This window comes from Pseudorca crassidens, chromosome 11, assembly GCF_039906515.1.
Source record: "Pseudorca crassidens isolate mPseCra1 chromosome 11, mPseCra1.hap1, whole genome shotgun sequence".
Taxonomy (NCBI): Eukaryota; Metazoa; Chordata; class Mammalia; order Artiodactyla; family Delphinidae; genus Pseudorca; species Pseudorca crassidens.
This window is the reverse complement of record NC_090306.1, coordinates 7698132-7718084: the sequence shown is the minus strand read 5'-3', so window position 1 is coordinate 7718084 and position 19953 is coordinate 7698132. Positions and strand designations below refer to the sequence as shown.

Genomic DNA, 19953 nt, shown 5'->3' with positions numbered 1-19953 from the left:
TATTCTTATTGTTGTAAGACAGAGCTCCAGAATTTTTTCATCTTGCAAATCTGAAACTCTATACCCATTAAGTAACTCCCTTTTCTCCCTCCCTCCAGCCAGTAGTCTACTTTCTGTTTCTGTGAATTTTATTACTTTAGATACCTCTTATAAGTGGAATAATATACTGTCTTTTTATAACTGACTTATTTCACATAACATAGTAGCCTCAAGATTCATTAATATTGCAATATGTGACAGAATTTCCTTCTGCTTTAAGGATGAATAATATTCCATTGCATGTATATACCACATTTTCTTTAACCATTTATCTGTTGATAGACATTTGGATTGCTTCAACTCTTGGCTATTGTGAATAGTGTTGTTATGAACATGAGTATATTTCTTTGAGACCCTGTTTTCAATTCTTTTGAATATATTCCTAGAAGTTGGATTACTGGATCATTTAATAGTTCTATTTTTAAACTTTAAGAAACTATGTTTAAAAATACCATACCACTACCATAGTGGTTGCACCATTTTGCTATCCAACCAACAAGATACAAGGGTTCCAAGTTCTCCACATCTTGCCAACACTTGTTACTTTCTGTAATTTTTAAAATATTAATCATCTTAACATGTGTGAGCTGATATCACATTGTGGTTTTGATTTGCTTTTCTCAGATGGTTAGTGATGATGATCATCTTTTAATATGTTTGTTGACCATTTGGATATCAATTTGGAGAAATATCTATTCAAATCCTTTGCTCATTTTTTAATCAGGCTTTTTGATTTTTGTTGATGAGTCATAGAAGTTCTTTATATATGTTGGATATTAACCCCTTATCATATGATTTGCAAATATTTTCTCCCATTTTGTAGGTTACCTTTTTACTCTGTTGATTGTGTTCTTTGATGCACAAAATTTTTTAAGTTTGATGCTGTCCCATTCATCAATTTACACTTTTGTTTTCTGTGTTTCTGGTATTATATAAAAGAAAGTATTACCAAGTCATGAAGCTTTTCCTGTATGTTTTCTTCTAGGAGTTTTTTAGTTATAGGTATTACTTTCTTATAGGTCTTTAATCCATTTTGAGTTAATTGTTGTATATAATGTAAGATAAGGGTCAACTTCATTATCTGGCATGTAAACATCTAGTTTTCCCAACATCCTTTGTTGAAGAGATGGTCTTTTGCCCATTGAGTTGTCTTGGCACTGCTGTTGAAGATCCAATGGTCATAAACCTGGAGGTTTATTTCTGGGCTCTTTATTCTATTTCATTGGTTTATTTGTTTTTATGTCACTACTACACTGTTTTGGTTACTGTCACTTTGTAATATGTTTTGAAATCAGGAAGTTGAGTCCTCCAACTTTGTTCTTCTTTTACAGAATTGTTTATTTGAGGTTCCTTAGAGATTCCATGTGACTTTTAGAATGACTTTTTTTCTATTTCTGAAAAAAAATGCCATTGGGATTTTGATAGGGATTGTGTTGAACATCACTGTGGATAGTATACACATTTTTTTTTAAATTGAGGTATAGCTGACATAAAATTTTGTATGTTTCAGGGCTTCCCTGGTGGCTCAGTTGTTGAGAGTCCGCCTGCTGATGTGGGGGACATGGGTTTGTTCTCCGGTCCAGGAAGGTCCCACATGCCGCGGAGCAGCTGGGCCCGTGAGCCATGGCCGCTGAGCCTGCGCGTCCGGAGCCTGTGCTCCACAGTGGGAGAGGCCACAACAGTGAGAGGCCCGCATACTGCAGAAAAACAAAAAAAAACAACAAAAATAATTTTTGTATGTTTCAGGTGTACAACACAGTGATTCACAATTTTTAAAGGTTATACTCCATGTATAGTTATAAAATATTGGCTATATTCCCTGTGTTGTACAATATATCCTTGTAGCTTGTTTATTTTTTACATAGTAGTTTGTACCTCTTAATCCCCTACCCCTACCTTGCCCCTCTTGCCTTCCCTCTCGCTACTAGTAACCACTAGTTTGTTCTCTATGAGTCTGTTTCTTTTTTGTTGTATTCACTAGTTCATTATATTTTCTAGATTCCACTTATAAGTGATATCATACAGTATTTGTCTTTCTCTGACTTATTTCACTCAGCATAATACCTTCCAAGTCCATTCATGTTGTTGCAAATGGCAAAATTTCATTCTTTTTATGTCTGAGTAGTATTCCATTGTATATATACACCACATCTTCTTTATCCATTCATCTACTGATGTACACTTAGGTTAATTCCATATCTTGGCAACTGTAAAGTTTAATTCCATACCTTGGCAACTGTAATTAATGATGCTATAAACACTGGAGTGCATGTATCTTTTCAAATTAGTGTTTTCATTTTTTTAAAATATATATACCCAGGAGTGGAATTGCTGGATCATATGGTAGTTCTAGTATGCACATGTTAACAATGTTAAGTCTTCCAATCCATGAACACGGGATGACTCTTCATGTATCTATGTCTTCTTTAATTTCTTTCAGCAATATTTTGTACTTTTCTGTGTACAAGTCTTTAACCTCCTTAATTAGGTTTCTTCTGAGTATTTTATTCTTTTTGATACTATTGCAAATTAGTTAATTTCATTTCCTTTCCAGATCATTAATTAGTGTATAAAAATGCAACTGATTTCTGTGTATTGACTTTTTATTCTGAAACTTAGCCAAATTCATCTATTAGTCTAACAGATTTTTGCATGTGTGGAGTCTTGACAATTTTCTACATATAAGATTATGTCCTCTCTGAACAGAGATAATTTTACTTCTCTTTTTTTTTTCCCAACTTAGATGTCTTTATTTCTTTTTTTTGTCTAACTGGTTTGACTAGGATTTCCAATACTATGTTGAATAGAAGTGGTGAGAGCAGGCGTCCTTGTCTTGTTCTTGACCTTAGAGGAAAAGCTTTCAGTTTTTTACCATTGATTGTGCTGTTAGCTGTGGGCTTTTCATAAGTGACCTTTATTATGTTGAGGTAGTTTCCTTCTATTCCTAGTTTGTTGAGTATTTTTATCATAAAAGGGTGTGGAATTTTGTCAAATGGTTTTTCTCCATCAGTTAAGATAATCATGTGGTTTTTGTCTTTCATTCTATTAATGTGGTGTAGTACATTGGTGATTTTCCTATGCTAACCAGTCATCTATTCCAGAAATAAATCCACTTTGTCATCATGTATAAGCTTTCTAATGTGCCGTTGAATTCAGTTTGTTAGTATTTTGTTGAAAATTTTTGTTTTAATATTCATCAGGAATACTAGTCTATAGTCTTCTTTTCTTGTAATGTCTTTATCTCTCTTTGGTATCAGGGTAATGCTGGTCTCAAAGAACTTAGAAGTGTTCCATCCTCTTCAGATTTTTGGAAGATTTTCAGAAGAATTAGTGTTAATTTTTATTTAAATATCAAGTAGAATTCTCCAATGAATTCGTCTGGTCCTGGGCTTTTCTTTGTTAGGAGGTTTTTTAATACTATTTAAATCTTACCCATTGTTGAATTGTTCAGATTTTCTGCTTCTTCATGATTCAGTCTTAGTACATTTCTAGGGATTTATCCATTTCCTCTAGGTTATCCAACTTGTTGGTATACAATTATTCATAGTATTCTCTTCATTAAGTTGTTTCTCTGTGTTCTCACTAATTACTTTAAATTCTTTGTCGGGCAGTTCATAGATCTGACTTTTTTTTTTTAAATCAGTTTCAGTTTTTGGGGTTTTTGTTTGTTCCTTTGATTGGGCCATGTTTCTGTGTGTTGTGTGTGTGTGTGTGTGTGTGTGTGTGTGTGTATTTTTTTTTTCTGGGATTGGCACTCCTAGGCTTTGTATAGAGTCTTTGTGAAGATTAAGACCTTTCACCAGTTAGCCCAGCTGGAGGTTCCTGAACTTATCAAACCTTTTCTCACCTCTTGCTTTCCCCATGTCTGCCTGCAGAACTACAGCTCTGCATCTCCTTGCTTCAGCTTTCACTAGCTTCCAAACTTCTTCTGGTCCTATAAGCACTCTGTGTCAGGCAAGACAGAAACCAGTCCCTTGAGTAGCCACCAGACAATCCAGGCTGTTGGATATACAGTCCACTCTTGTTTTAATCTCAAAGAAGGATCCCTGCTATACAGGGTTTCTTCTTGGTGCCTCCACACCAAATGCTGAGATTCCTACCCCTTTTGTTGGAATCTCTTCTTGGTTTTGCAAAGGCCTGGGTGCTGTAATTTTTCAACTGGTCTCTAGAGCTCTCACAAAGGTATTCTGTCCACATACTGTTGTTAACTCAGCTTCTCTGTGGGATAAAGAGGGCGTAGCTTCCTAGTCGGCCATCTTACTAAAGTCACCATTTTCTAAGTCTAGAGTGGATTATCTTGTTTTACGATCACCACTTGTTGCCTTTTGTATTTTCACCTTCTTGCACAAATGATTCTCTTATCACTCTTTTCTCCATGTCGTAGCCATAATATAGCCTCTATTGTACTTATTCATATTCAAAATTAACTTTGTTTTTATTTTACTCTATTTTCCTATCCACTCAAACTCCCACTATTAACTCAGCAAATCTCAATGTCAAGATAGATGACATAGGCAAAATCAAAAATCTATCTTTATTGGGGCTTCCCTGGTGGTGCAGTGGGACACAGGTTCAAGCCCTGGTCCAGGAGGATCCCACATGCCATGGAGCAACTAAGCCCGTGTGCCACAACTACTGAGCCTGTGCTCTAGAGCCTGCGAGCTACAACTACTGAGCCCATGTGCCACAACTACTGAAGCCCACATGCCTACAGCCCATGCTCCATCACAAGAGAAGCCACCGCAATGAGATGCCTGTGTACCGCAACAAAGAGTAACCCCCGCTCGCCACAACTAGAGAAAGCCCACGCAGCAACGAAGACCCAATGCAGCCAAAAATAAATAAATAAAATAAAATTTAAAAGTAATCTATCTTGGGCTTCCCTGGTGACGCAGTGGTTGAGAGTCCCCCTACCGATGCAGGGGACACGGGTGCGTGCCCCAGTCCAGGAAGATCCCACATGCCGCGGAGCAGCTGGGCCCGTGAGCCATGGCCGCTGAGCCTGCGCGTCCGGAGCCTCTGCTCCGCAACGGGAGAGGTCACAACAGTGAGAGGCCCGCGTACCGCAAAAAAAAAAAAAAAGTAATCTATCTTTATTGTTCCTTGAGCTATTCAATATTATAGCTACTATTGCCACATCCTAAATCTCAGTTACTTATAATCATTTACCCTCTGAAAACTTTAATAACATATATATCCCATGCACATGTGTATGTGTGTGTGTATATTCTGTATCTATCTCTCTGTCTATTATCTATCTATAATAGTGACAGTAAATTTCTGAATTCTGATATGTTGTGTTTAGAAAGTGTCATGTAGGGAATTAGATGATCGATGAATGCATTAACATAATGAGAAAAATTCTCCAGGTGTGAATTCTCATGAACGATTTATTTTATATGTATACAATCTCGATTTCATAGTAAGGATCTTTTGTGATAGAAGATCATTGTGAAGATAGTTGTAACAAAGAAAAGGGTCCATCAATCTATTTCATACTACATATGGACAAGTGAAGGCTCTTCTTTGGTTTATATTTCTAGCCAGTTTATACTTTTGGAGCTCACAAAGTTTTGCAAGCTTCTGGTTGAAGGGAACACTTTTTCCTCAATCGTTTCTAACATGGCCACTGTGGATTCCTAGTGGTCACAGTCATGCTTCATAACTTGAAATTAAACTTCAGTGCACTAAAAACATTATTTTAAGCGAAGAGTCGTTTTGATCTTTAGCTCTTTGCTTTCTCTGTTGTATTATTCAGCAGCCTTTTCCACCTTTATGACTCCATTTTCCACATTTTGCCTCTTTTGGGGGGAGCACAAATATTTCAGGAAGACTTTAGAGCTTTGGAAAGGCATCCGGCAGTTTTTTTGCATTAGTGTTTACTTTTTACAACATTACATTTAATATTGTTTATCTTGACTCCTGACTTTTTTGGAGGGAAATGAGAGTGCTTCATTTCCCTCGCGCTGGTCCTGGCCCTGAGAAAAGTACTCAAAGAGGATGGTTACAAAGACAACAAGCAAACCTTCCCAGAATTCTGTCAAACAGGCCAATTAATTAAACAAAGTAGATATTACATATCTAAGTATACTGGACAGCCAGTAAGTGGATTTTCTCACTGATTTATAGAGAAAACCCACTGCTAGAAGTGTGGGTAGGTAAGAAAGATAATAAAGCTTTTCAAGGCTGAGCACTTCCTTTTGCTTCTCTTGCCTCATAGAACTGTAGTTTTTTTTTTTACGCAAGTCTAGTGCCTCATTCTTCTCTTTGCAATGGACAAACCTGTGATATATGCTGATTTAAACATATCCAGGAATGCTGGCCTTGAAAGCTCGTCACCCCCATCTCTTCCTCAGAGTAAGTGGCTTTAATTTTCCTTTTGGCATTTGTATATCTTCCATAGTTAGATTTTTCTTTTGAATTTGTAGCTTTAAATCATGGCTTTGAAGATGAGCAGCAGCTATATTAATGTTAAACAGATATAGCATGGCCTGTCGGTAGGTAATCACAAATGTGGGAAAAATCACATACTTTATAGATTTCTTTTTTATCAAGATACTTTTGTGGAAAATGAATATAGTTCCTATTACTGAGCCTTGGCTAAAGGATCCTGAAGAAATATTTTACATGCATTAACAAGGGAATATTTTGATTTTTTTATTTGTTTTTTTTTTTGCCACACCATGAGGGATGTGGGATCTTTGCTCCCTGACTGGGGATAGAATCCGTGCCCCCTGCAATGGAAGCACAGAATCTTAACCACTGGACCACCAGAGAAGTCCCTTTTTTGTTGTTTTTGCTTTTGTTTTTTTTTTAACAAATGAATATTTTTAGAGATTTTTTACTACCTTGCTGTAATAGTAACCTACCTTATTTCAAATCCCTCTATAAAATACTGTGATTAAGTTCCAATGCATTTGCATCCGTGGCATTCCTTTCAGAATACAAAGTGTAGGCTCAATGATTAACATCGTTCACCCTTCAAAGGGAAGGGAAAAAAATGTTCTGAAAGAAAATTATATTCAAGATCAAAAACTTGAATATAATAACAATCTGATGTTTTTTTAAATTGAAAAGTATAACAGTTTAGAAGGATTTAAGGCACAAACCACAGGAGAATACCACTGATGCACTTATTTCATACTTGTTGAAGTTGGCAATTTTCTGTATGTCAGAGGAGTTAGTATTCTGAGTGAAAGAGATGGGGTATTCTAATGTGAGGTCATAGGTGATGGATTCCATGGCCTGGGGATAGATGAAGAGAAACTACAAATTAAGCAGAAAAAAAATGTATAAAATCATCAGGACATAGTATTACATTCTGAAGTCAAACCAAACTTACTAAACATCAATGATATTGCAATTTTTATCCAACCTGATATTCATTCCATAGTGTGCTTGGCAAGTGGGTTGTATCTTTTTAGGGTGGTTTGGTATAATTTGAAAGTATTAAGTTATCAATGTTCTAAATTGGAGATTGAAAAGTCTTAGGGTTATCAAATAGTTTCATGATACCCTTCATTTGGGGGTTACGGGAAATTGGAGAATTTTGATAACTACAGTGAGAATTTGTCAAGCCATGGTTATTTTTTGATGCGAAAGAGAAAGACTTTCTGTTCCCTATTCAGATCTAGCAGAAGTGGAGAGAAAGGAGGATGGTGTTGGAAGATATTGGAGAATGAAAATAGAGAAAGACAGCGAGATTTTCCTTAAAAGCTACTGTCTGTGATCCCAAATCAATGAGGCCAGAAAATCTGTCTATTCTAATTGTCGTCATTATTCCACAAAATATCATTCTAAAAGTAAATCTGAGAAAACATAGAATAAAGTCAGAATAAAATGTGTGACTACAAAACGCTTGTCAACTGAAAAAAATGCCTAACCTAAAAGTTGAGAATTATGTATTTGGTGGCTTTACAGAGGACTATAGCTGAGAAGGCAGCCTCTCTGATAGTTCTGAGGAAATGTCCCCAAGAGGTAAGGGAGGAGCTGGGATATATAGGAGATTTTGCTAAAAAAAAATGTAGTAAAACATCAAAAGATTACTGCTAAACACAGAAACAGACACCTCAAGTTAATGATTTTAGTGTTTTTCTATATGTGGGAAGATGCAAAAGTCTGGGCTCATTGAAATAATTCCTTTGACATGCATCTTAACTATCTAGGGCCAGTATCCTGTTTTTCTCCATCCTGAATTCCCCTCAAGTTATACTATCCGGGCAGCTGCACTGGCTGGTGGCTTTAAGGTCGCAACATCCTTTGTTTACTGAAATGGCAGGTGACCTTCTTTCGCCACACATTGATCTGGTATTACAATTATTGTGAAACTACCAATAAGCTCTTTGGCTAAACAGTTTAGCCAAAATGGTAACTGCAGAATAGTGATTATATCAAAAGCAGTCAGGAAAACCAGAGAGAGATGTGAGTGGTGACGAATCTCGTTTATGGCCCAGGATTTGGTCTCTTAGAAAAGTAGATAGGTGTTGGCAAAAATGCCTCTAGAGTTTATTTATTCATCCAAAAATAAACACCTGTGTCAGGCATGCCCTAGGTGCTGAGAATACAACAGTGAACAAAATAGTGAAAAAATAGTTTCCTTTATTGCGTTTATATTATACTACTAGGAAGGCTTACAAATAAATGAATAACTAAGAACATATATGTATACATATATGTGTTAGATAATATTAAGTGCAATAGAGAAAATATTTTTTAAAAAATGGAATTGAGAGTTAGCTTTTGGAGAGGGTATGATATCAAATGGAATAATCATAGAAGCCTGCCTGACAAGATGACATTTGAGTCAAGACCTGAAAGAATTGAGAGACAAAGGTATGCTTCCTGGGAGAAGAGCCTTTTAAAAGATGGACCAGTGCAGATGCAAGATCCGTGGGATGAGAACTTGCCTGTCATCTTGTAGAAAGAGCTCATAGGTTAGTGTGAAATGACAGAGCATGTCTGCATGGAAAGCAGCAGGAGATAAAGTTAGAGATATAAAGGGAAGCCGGAATGAATAGGGATTTGTAGGCTATTCTACAGACGTACAGACTTAGATCTGCTTGAGAGAAAGCTATGGAAAGGTTTAGAGAAAAAAAGTGAGATGATTTGGCATACTGTTTATATCCAAACAAAAAAACTAGCCTTATGTGGGTATTTCCAGATGACTAAAGTTTACCTGGCCTCTTCAATTTGTTATTGTAACTCTATTGTTACAATAACTCTATTGTTACAGTTATTAGTTCTAATGTAGTGCAGCAGAAAAACAACACAGAACCCTCCACTCAGTTCTTTAAATTTTAGATGCACGGTTATTATGTATCACACACCATGTCTAGAAGAACTATTTCATACAACCCTTTCCAAAACCTCATGAAGTAGTATTATTCTACATTTCACGGGTGAGGAAATTTGTAGTTTATGAAGGTTACGTTGCCCGAAGTAACATGCTCTACTACAAATCTGCTAGATTTGAGAGCTCTGCTCTTAACCACTGCTATCCTTCAGTACTAAATGTTAAAATAGTGACTATATAGGGTTTTCTCCATTTTTCAAAATTTCAAGGGAGGAAAGGCTGAGGAAGAAAAAATGGTAGAATAGTAGATACAACTGTGAGGAAACGTCACGTAGGACTAGTCTTAGGTTCACTAAGTTTAGTTGCTCTGTGTCACACGAGCTCGCCTTAGAAGTTCTAGGTTAATATTCTCCAGTCTGGTTCTCCCATTTTCGGATGTACACCCAGGACCTTGGAGCTCCTCTAATTGTCTACTCTTGTCTCTCCCCTCCAGATGATAATCCAGGTGTCACTACCTGAAATCTAATCTATTATCTGTTTCCTCCCATAATCTTTTATCACATTTAGTTATCTTAAATTCCATCTCCCCAGGGACATTTTAGAAAGAGCTAACTCTTATGAATGTCCACATCCTAATGAAGAGACCATGAGCAGTTGTCTGAAAACTGGGTTGCACAACTTAATCGCCAGGGAGAGTGTAAAAAACTAAAGTAGAAATGGATTTGTGGGTCACTCTGGAACATTTAATGAGAATAAAGACAACATTTTAACATATCTGATGCTAAAGTTTTTAACAAGTGACTAAAAGCATGTATTCCTTTATATTGAGGAATATTAGAAAAAATATAAAAAGGAATAGATAACATAAATAAATGATAGATATAGTTAAATTAGTAAACTTTTACTTGTAAAGGCCCTTGGCTCTAATAATACAATTTAGAAAATAATTTATAATTGTAATATATATAACATATTATAAACCAAATGGGAATAAAAGGGGTCTTATAAATAAGTCAGGTATAGAAGTTGTCTAAGCACAACTTCAAGTAGAATAACCGAAGTACAGATTACCAGAATAATTCCTGTCGGAGCTGATATAATTTTGGAAGCGGTTGCTCAGTCTTTTACAAGAATTTTTTACATTAATAAGTTCCTCTTTGATTATTTTTCCCTATAAAATCCATTGATAAGGTTATTATGATCCCACTTTAATTAATACAATCACAACTTTTGATGAACATGAGATATACAGTACATCGTTATTGACATGATACAGAGAAAAACAAAGGTATTTGACATTTTTTAGACTATGCAATGTTGTAGACACAGGTTCATGTTATGTTATATTCATTGAAATACTGAAAATAACATGCAAGCTCGTAAAATACTCTTCCTTGAATTCCATCCATTTGGTCCAAATTGGAGATGATTGTTCCAGGCAACAGTAAAGCAGAGAAATCCACGTCTAAGAATAGAATTGTCTTATACCACCAGCACCTAACATGTTGTTTGGCATAAAACAGAGCCTCAACAAATATATCTTGAATGAATGAAGGCTTTCCTTGTTGGACAAAATTCTTGGACTTACTTTGTACGGTAGGGTATATGTTTCATTTTTGTATAGCATTTGGCATGTTTCAAAACACCGTCACATCTATCTCATTTGATTCTTATACCAATCCTTCGTACACAAGACAGGCATAAATATTTCTATTTTATCTATAAGCAACTCTCAGTTGGATCTGAGATTCCATCTTGTGGGACCCTACTTTAAGATGACTGATAAATGTCCTTTCCTGCCCCTACCCCCAACATGAATCTAGCTCTTTCTTATGTGATCCAAACAACCTCTGCTTTTTGTATTAGATGAACTCAACTGAGTTAATCAAGTATATTTTCTTAATGTCTCAGATGTTTGTCAGGGTCCACCTTGGCATAAATTTGCTCTGAAACTTTGTTGTGCCGGGATTATTCTTCTTGCCTTGACTGTGATTGGGTTGAGTGTTTCAGGTAAGTGATGCAAGATCATTGATTTCTTGTTCTACTTATTCTACTTTACCATAAATATTAAAGTATGTTAACATTTGGCCACCCCAAATTTAGTGGAAGACCCATGAAACAAAAACAATTATGAAACAGTGCTCTAACAGTGCTCAGCCGGTACCTACTAAGCAAATGTCATCCTTTGTCATATTTCTCTTCCTAACTGTTCTGATAGGCTTCACAGGAGATTTCACATGTGCTCCAAGGACATTTAAAAAGTCACAATTATGATAAAACCATGACAATAACAAAGAAAATAAAAATGTCCAATTATTTACAGTTCCTTAAGTGCCTACTAAATTCCAGATTGTCCTAGGCAATCTCTCCCGTGGGGTATAGGCACAATTATACTTATTCTGAAGATGGAACATTAGGCAAGGAGTGGAAGCAATTTAAGAGTTTAAGTAACACCTGGGAGCTTACTTATATAGTTGAAACCGCTAACTCAATGTCTGTGTGCGTTCACTTGTTATGTGTGTGTTTGTTTATGTTGTCTTCTAAGTAGACCCTTTGTTACTACACTGCTATTGCTCTTATCTTCTGTGCATTTCAAGCTTGTTGAGATAAAAATTTCGTGAAGTGATAAATATAACATATCCATTTCACTGCACCATTCAGCATTAATCTTCTTAATGATTTCTCCTGATTTATTAGTGATATTCTTGAGACAAAAATCAACAGAGAAAAGCAGCATGGATGTTCAAGAGAACAGGAAGGAAACAACAGGTATATTTTGTGGCTTGACTTTCCTAAGAATAATGGCTAAAATTTGATAGGTATCATGCATTATCTTAATTAAGGTTCATAACAACCCACACATTAAGATAGTATGATCGCTCTGATTTTATGTTTGACAAAACTGAGGCATGGAAAGGCTAAGCAACTCATCCAGGGTCATACAGGTACTAAGTGGTGACACTGGGAATTGTACTTCAGTGGTCTAACTTCAGAGCCTACGATCTTAACCAACAGATAACACTGCCTTATGAGAAGCTGCTGCTAGGATATTCAATAATTAATAGCCAAAACCCAAGCTATAAAGTAAAATATGCATTGAAGTGGGATATTTGATGATTTTAATGAATATGTCAAGCAGCTAACTCTGGTCCGAAGTTAATTAATGGAACACGACATAAAATGAATAATTTAATATTTATTGTATTAAACATTAAGACATTGATCTCGTCCATGTACTTATTAAGTAGTGTGTGTTAATAAAGACACTATTGTTGAGTGACTGTAGCAGAATGTGATCATTTATTATATACATTCGTACATAACAGAAATTTTAAGAAACTATGAAAATCCTTCTGGAAAATGCTATCCAATAGATTCCATTAATAGGCAAATATATAATTCAGCAATTAGAAATTTTCTTATAATTTTTCTTCATGGTATTTGCCATTAACTTATGGAAATGAATTGTTATTTGCTTTTCATTTTACATGTTGTTTAAAGGAGCCATTTTTTAGAGAAGTTTGATATTGTCATCATGGAGTAGAAAGAACTCTTGTAATGGATTTACAGAATCTCAGAAAGAGTTTTGACTCTACCAGCATCTGCTTTGTGTGGACTTGAACAAGTTATTCTGTCTGTCAGTGTTTTAATTTGTCACTAATTTTCAACTCTTAGTACCAGAATGAACTATGTCTCAAAACCCTCAAAGTTATATTAAATTCATGAATTGTTCTCACTGTGATGATCAACGACTTCCCTGAATTTATAATGACTTGTGCATGTGTGATTAATGTTAGTGGGGTGGGGGGCAGGTTAGAAACATAACATTTATTCTTCTTCCTCTTTCTTACTTTAGAGAGACCAGTTCTGTTAAAGTGCCCAACAAATTGGCAACTAATCGGAGATAAATGCTTGCTTTTTTATGACACTTACAAACCTTGGAATGACAGTCTAGCCGACTGTTTCACAAAAGAATCCCGTCTGCTGCTTATTCAAGATCAGGAAGAATTGGTAAATAATTAAGTAAAATACTTCAATACGGCTTAGCCCTTGCTTCTAACCATATCGAGATCTTCGTGCTTTAGCCCGGAGGGTTCTATGCAGATGGAAGTATTAATTTTGACTTCAAGAAGCTCACAATCTGAGACACTAAACGGACATGTAAGCAAAATAAATATAATTTAATGAATACAACAACATTAATACAAATATTTGGATATATATAAGTATGCAGACAGAAATACCACAAATAAGGAATAATTAACTCCGATGGGGAGTTAGGAAAGGCTTCAGAGAGGAGGTGATACTTGAACTGGGTTTCAGAGGATGGGTAGAAGGATGCAAACCAGTAATAGATAAACAGATTCAATATTCAGTCATTTCTTCTGTTTTATTTATAGAGGCTCATACAAAACCGGATAGACAAAGGAGCAATTATGTTTTGGATTGGATTAAATTTTACATTACCAGAAAAGAACTGGAAGTGGATAAATGGATCCTTTTTAAATTCTAATATGTGAGTATTGGGATAAGCTAATTTGAATATTCAATTTACATCAGGTTTACATGGCAAGATAGTAACATTGTTATTGAAGACTGAGATTTATCATTTTAATTTAGTTTAGAAATGTTCAGGAGGATCAGAATAGTCTGAGAAGAAGAATGATTCTGAAGTTGGTTGAAAAGTTTCACATATGAAAAGACATCAACCCTTTGCAACAATATATATTTTTACCAGCAATGGAGTTTTAGGAGACAAGGAAGAGACTAACTCCTTTGGGTGGGGGCACATGAAACAGTTTTTAAAATAACAACATTTAAAAATTAAGAAATTTCTAGCTGGAAGCTATCGGCATGAAGAATTGTTGAAGTAGTGTTTTTCAAACTGTGGGACCACATACCTTAGTGGGTCACAACCAGCATTGGCACAATGAATACAAGAGGAAAAAATATAGTAAATATCAGCGTGGGGTATCCAGACATTTGAGAGAAACTACCCACATTGTAACAAGTATTGTAGCTTATTTCAACCAGCGGTGTGAAAGGAGGGTTGTTTGAAGAGATGTAGTCAATCTGCATAAGCCACAAAAGAGCTATTTGCCGTTTTTTTGGTCGTCTCGTAGTTTCTTGTGTGAGATGGTCAAGTTAACCATCGGTGCTATAGGAGGATTGATGTTACACAGTTAAATTATAAATTTTTAATGGACCTCATCGTTATTTGTACAACAAAGGGCAGGACATTTTTTTCCCTAGAAAGTGAAAGTGTGCAGACATTCAACCAAGTTTCTGAAAAGAAATCTGATGAGTTTTTCAGAACAGATGATATTGTGTTACATTTTTTGAGTCTGTGAATGCTTTATTCACATTTGTATAAATAACAGTTAAAATGGATTTTTTTATCATTCAAAAAACAAGAGGTTAAAATTCAAGACACAGGAGCATGTTCAAGTTTATCTAAAATATAGTGATAATTTATTGTGTGGGAAATTATTAGACATTAAAAGAAATGTTGATTTAATTAGCACATTTTGACATTGTTTGACCCATGTTCTAAAATATTTTTTTAGATGCCATACTTTAAAATGAAGATTATTTTAAAATAAAGTGTTCTGGACTAGAATAAATGTATGAAAAGGCAAACATATTTTGGTAAATAAACTACACTCTGATTTTTTTGTTTTTCTAGGGATTATTTTCTATATTTTATTTACACATAAGTGCAACTTTTATATTAACTTATTTTTTTTTTGTACATAGTAAAGGTTAATTTTGGTTTGTGTGTGTGTATGCTTCTTATTGGGACATTACGTTTATTTTATTAAGGTTTATAATAAAACTGGAAAACTCTGAAGTGTCTATGAGCAGAAATATAGGCAAAGATGATGGATTAAATTCGATTGAACACTCTACTTTATTCTGAGGATAAAAATGATGATTTGGTTAAGATAGTGATCAGGTAAACCTGGAAGGTATCATATTATAGTAGAAAGAACGTCAGTTAGACTCTGCTTTTATTTTAGTTCTCTACCTTGGTTTTCAGGTAAAGAAAAACATAAAGGGTGTTTTGTGAAACTAACACCCTTTATGTGTTAGTTATATTATCATAACATAATATAAAAAACTAAAAAAACTAATTTTTTAGTTTTTTGTGAAAATAATTTTTGTGAAATTAAGTTTTTTGTGAAATTAAGTTTTTTGTGAAATTAATTTTTTTCACAAGACTGTTTTGGGGATTAAATGAGATAATGTTAGACAACTAGGCAGAGATCTGGTCAAAGAAGGCCTGGGAAGTCACCTAGGGCCTTTTAGAAGGGCACTTGGCCAGATGAGCGGTAAAAAAGTTATCTTGAAATTCAAAGGAAGGACCGGAAGGGTGGAAGAGATAAAATACAGGGGACCTTTGCAATAGCTTGGTCAAGAGAAATTCTGATTTGACTAGGGTGTCAGGCACTAGGAGAGAATCAGGTTGGCTTCTCAGGGCCAAGGGGCTCCAAGGAGATATGGAACAAAGGAACAAATTAAAACTGTGATGGAGCCCTGCCCACTGCCACCACTTCACTTTCTATTTGAGACAAATAGGTGAATGTCTTGCACACACCCCATCCTGGCACCCCAGCTCTATCTTGCCATCCCACTGTTTAACTTCTACTCATGCCCCACCTGCAATGAGCCATAAGACTCTGCTTCTTTGGAACTAACAGTACATATATTGTAGCAGACACTCACCAACCTGTTTGGAATGGAAAAAAAGGGAACCTCCTACTACATCCAATACGTACTGAGCCTCCTTTTCTCACTATTGATATATTCAAATTCTGTAGACACTGAGTATCTACGTACTTATTACATTTACTGAACACATTCTTTGTTTAAGCATGATCACCCTTTCATATACATGATCTCAATGTCTCCCCAAATATCTATACACTATATATTTAAGAAAATCGAGGCTCAGTGAAGGTAGGAAATTTTCATATAACATGTTAATAGGAGATTCAATTCCCAGTTTCCAAAGCTTCTCCTTTGTTTGTATCATTATGACATTTCTTTTCAGAACTATTCTTTTCCAGTGAAGATGAGCTTGCAAGTTCCAGAGGTTTATATTAGCTTTCTATTAAAAGCTTATATCATTATATTTGTGACTGGGTACTTATTCCATGCTTAATAACCAGCACCTTGTTGTTTGCTGAAAATTACAGAACATACTGGCTGGATGAGGAGAATTATGTGAGAAAATCACAAACACTAAAGAGAGGCTTTTCTTCTGCTCCACAGGTTACAAATTACTGGTGACGCTAAAGAAAACAGTTGTGTTTACATCTCAAGGACACAAATTACTTCCGAGGACTGTGCTACAGAAAATAAATGGATTTGTCAAAAAGAACTAAAACCTGTCAAAAATAAAGTATGTTCTGCCACTTGACTACACATCTCCTCTCCATTTCTTTTTTAATCTTTATTTATTAGGCGGAACTCTTAGTTGAGGCATGCATGTGGGATCTAGCTCCCTGACCGGGGATCAAACCTGGGCTCCCTGCATTGGGAGCATGGAGTCTTACCCACTGCGCCACCAGGGAGGTCCCCCCTCTCCAATTCTTTAATTTCCATTTCAGGTCTCTCTCATTTTAACTGTATATACTCTTAGCATGGCCTAATGTGCATTTTGTGGTACAAAGTGGAACAAACACTGAGAATTTTAACTGTTGTTAGTCTTACAGACATTCAAGTTTAATCTCCTCATTCAATAAATGGGAAAACAGCGCTTCCCTGGTGGCGCAGTGGTTGGGGGTCCGCCTGCCGATGCAGGGGACACGGGTTCGTGCCCCGGTCTGGGAAGATCCCACATGCCGCGGAGCGGCTGGGCCCGTGAGCCATGGCCGCTGAGCCTGCGCGTCCGGAGCCTGTGCCCCGCAACTGGAGAGGCCACAACAGTGAGAGGCCTGTGTACCGCAAAAACAACAACAACAACAAAAAAAAACAAAAAAACAAACAAAAAAATAAATAAATAAATGGGAAAACAGATACAGAAAGAAAACACCTCATTTTAAGAGACAGTGATTCTCTATGGAACAAAGCCCAGACCAGCTAAGAGAAATGGTTTCTAATCCTGTAGACTTCATCCATCCCCTCTATGCCTTCGCTCACTTCCAGAAAAATTTTAGTAAATGATTTCTGAAGTCCTCTGCTTCTCCCACAGCCTATGCTTTTTTTTTTCAATACCATCACACAATTGGGTTGTGGCAGAACACTGATTAAAATCCATTCTCTTGACTCCTATCAGAGACGCATTACTAAAGGAGTTTGGGAAGGGACCCTAACTCTTTCCATTTTAATTTCCTCATTGCTTTTTTATTTTCCTTCTGTGTTTCCTTCTTTCTATGGCTCACACTGTAGGAAATATGTAATCAAATTTTTCATTATTCTAATGGAAAATGTGATATATTTTTCAATTCTGCAGTTGGGGAAGCTGAAGTTACAGAAGAGATGTGTTTATTCCGATAGATCTCTTGCGTGTTCACTTTTTAAAAACACATGCCAGACTGGACCAGTGAGATTCCTTCTGTTTATTTCCTATGCCATGTGTTTGAATTTGAAGTTCATTTCCTTCTGTTTTACCTTCCTGCTCCACCCATTCCACAGAGCTCTTCAATATACACAGTGTGGGCTAAAAAGCAGGTATCATGGTTAACATATACACACTACTATATATAGAATAGATAAACGACGAGGACCTACTGTATAGCACAGGGAACTATACTCAATATCTTGTAATAATTTATAATAGAAAAGAATCTGAAAAATAATATATATATGTATAACTGAATCACTTTGCTGTACACTCAAAACTAACACGACATTCTAAATCAACTGTACTTCAAGTTTTAAAAAAAGCAAGTATCATGGAAAAACACTTATGGTGGGAAAAATTTAGAAATAAAGCATGCTTGATGCATAAGCCTAGGGGTTTGTTTAACCATTTTTTTCTGATCCACAGATGTTTAGGTAGCCAGCAATCAGATTCTTTTCCTTTATAATGCTAGTATGGGTAAAAAGGAAGAACTTTTGACTTTCATACCAAGCAGTGTGGGAAAGGAAAATCCAAGAAGTGCAAGTAAAAAGATAATTATAAAAGAATTTTAAGTTCTAAACACCTATAAACTCATGAAGTAACCTGATCTGGTGGTCATAGCCTTTAGTTTACCCCTTGGCAGCAGCAGAAAGTTTACATCTGCAATTGTTTGCGATTAACTCCATTCTGCCCTCTTGTGGACTTACTTGGTGTGTGTGTGTGTGTGTGTGTGTGTGTGTGTGTGTGTGTGTTCTTGTGGTTACACTTGTTCCCTTCCGACCAAGCAAAACAGAACAAAAGAAAGTTGTATATCAATCAGATTTATCCATTTTGTCCCTTTGCAACACCTTATTTATTTCCTTCATAATATATGAAATTAGATAATTATTTATCTACTTATCATTTTATTATTGTTATTATTTGATTACCACGATTGCTATTATTATTATTAGGCCCTTTCCGTGGGAATATGAGCTCCATGAGATCAAAACCTTCTTAGTATTTTTAGCCAATGCATGGTTCTGGCACATAGTAGATGCTCAATAAATATTTCCTGAAAAATAAACAACTAATTATAAAATCAAATTTGTTTACTGAATGAGCTTACCTAGGTGGCTCTTGCTGGCGGTCTCTAGTGCAGTTGGAATGAGATGCTGACTGGGACTCGGGTTAGCTCAAAGCCTTTGTCACTCTTGTATGTCCTTGCTGATTGCCTGGAACCTCAGCAAGGTGGCTGAGTTACAGGAGCAGTTTTTCTAAAAAGACCATTTTCAAATGATACTATAAGCAGCATAGAATGATTTGTCAACATTTAAAAGGTGATCCACTAATAGGGCTAGAACCCAAATATGATCACCCAGGTATATGAATCAAAGTGCATTCTCTATCAAGACAATCTATTAGGGTCCTTTCAAAATAAACTTTGAATGCTGCATAATCAGAATGTGCTTTGCATTTATCCTTTGTGCTTCATGGGAAATTTTCAGTGTTCTACTTCAGGAATTATGTAACTTCTACCTGGCTAAAAATTTCTAAGCGAAGACCTCTAATAAGCATAATCTCTAAATGGAATTCCAATTCTGACTGAAATTGCTCTCCAAGTTTTTCTTCAGATATTTTCCTCATTTTACATGCGAGAGCTACTCATAGCCAACTTGAGTAAGGTCACAAAATTAGACCTTGATGAAGCCAGGGCTAGAACTAGGTTTTTCCCTGAAGCAAGGATCAGTCCTTGCTTCTTCCTACTTCAGGGTTTCTTCCAATTTCCAGCGTTTTTATTTGAATCTTAACTACTCAGCTGTGGTGTGAATTTTCTCAGTGATTTTTGCCTTCTGGGATTTTTACATTTTTCCTCCTAGAGCCAGCATTTGAGGATGTTATGTTATGAAATATTTTTTTCTGGACGCTCCTTTCACAGGAGTGTCCTTATACAAATTCAAAAGTGAGTCTATCGCCACCTTGTGACTATAATGTGAAGCTGCAACTTTAAAAATGCAGTTATGGGGGAAAGTTTCACATTTACAAAAAGCTTCCAGAACAGTTCGTTCAACAC

The 19953-nt window shown here is 35.9% G+C and overlaps 1 protein-coding gene across 2 annotated transcripts; it reads left to right on the top strand.

Moving 5' to 3' along the window:
- The first annotated feature begins 6255 nt into the window (after positions 1 to 6255).
- KLRB1 (killer cell lectin like receptor B1) lies at positions 6256 to 16754 on the top strand. Of its 2 annotated transcripts, XM_067698617.1 has the most exons (6): positions 6256 to 6396; positions 11243 to 11341; positions 12029 to 12100; positions 13188 to 13342; positions 13732 to 13847; positions 16607 to 16754. In XM_067698617.1, the coding sequence occupies exons 1-6, from the start codon at positions 6312 to 6314 to the stop codon at positions 16752 to 16754; spliced, it is 675 nt and encodes a 224-aa protein (XP_067554718.1). In that variant the 5' UTR covers positions 6256 to 6311. The 2 variants fall into 2 exon arrangements, with proteins under 2 accessions (XP_067554718.1, XP_067554719.1); XM_067698618.1 differs by lacking the exon at positions 11243 to 11341 and having other exon boundaries at positions 6262 to 6396.
- The last annotated feature ends 3199 nt before the right edge of the window (positions 16755 to 19953 follow it).

Bases quoted from the DNA above. Each gene is read 5' to 3' on its own strand.
- KLRB1 (XM_067698617.1), top strand. From the start codon at position 6,312: ATGGACAAACCTGTGATATATGCTGATTTAAACATATCCAGGAATGCT. The intron at 6,397-11,242 runs GTAAGTGGCTTT...TTAATGTCTCAG, and splicing joins ACCCCCATCTCTTCCTCAGA to ATGTTTGTCAGGGTCCACCT. The intron at 13,343-13,731 runs GTAAATAATTAA...TTTTATTTATAG, and splicing joins TTCAAGATCAGGAAGAATTG to AGGCTCATACAAAACCGGAT.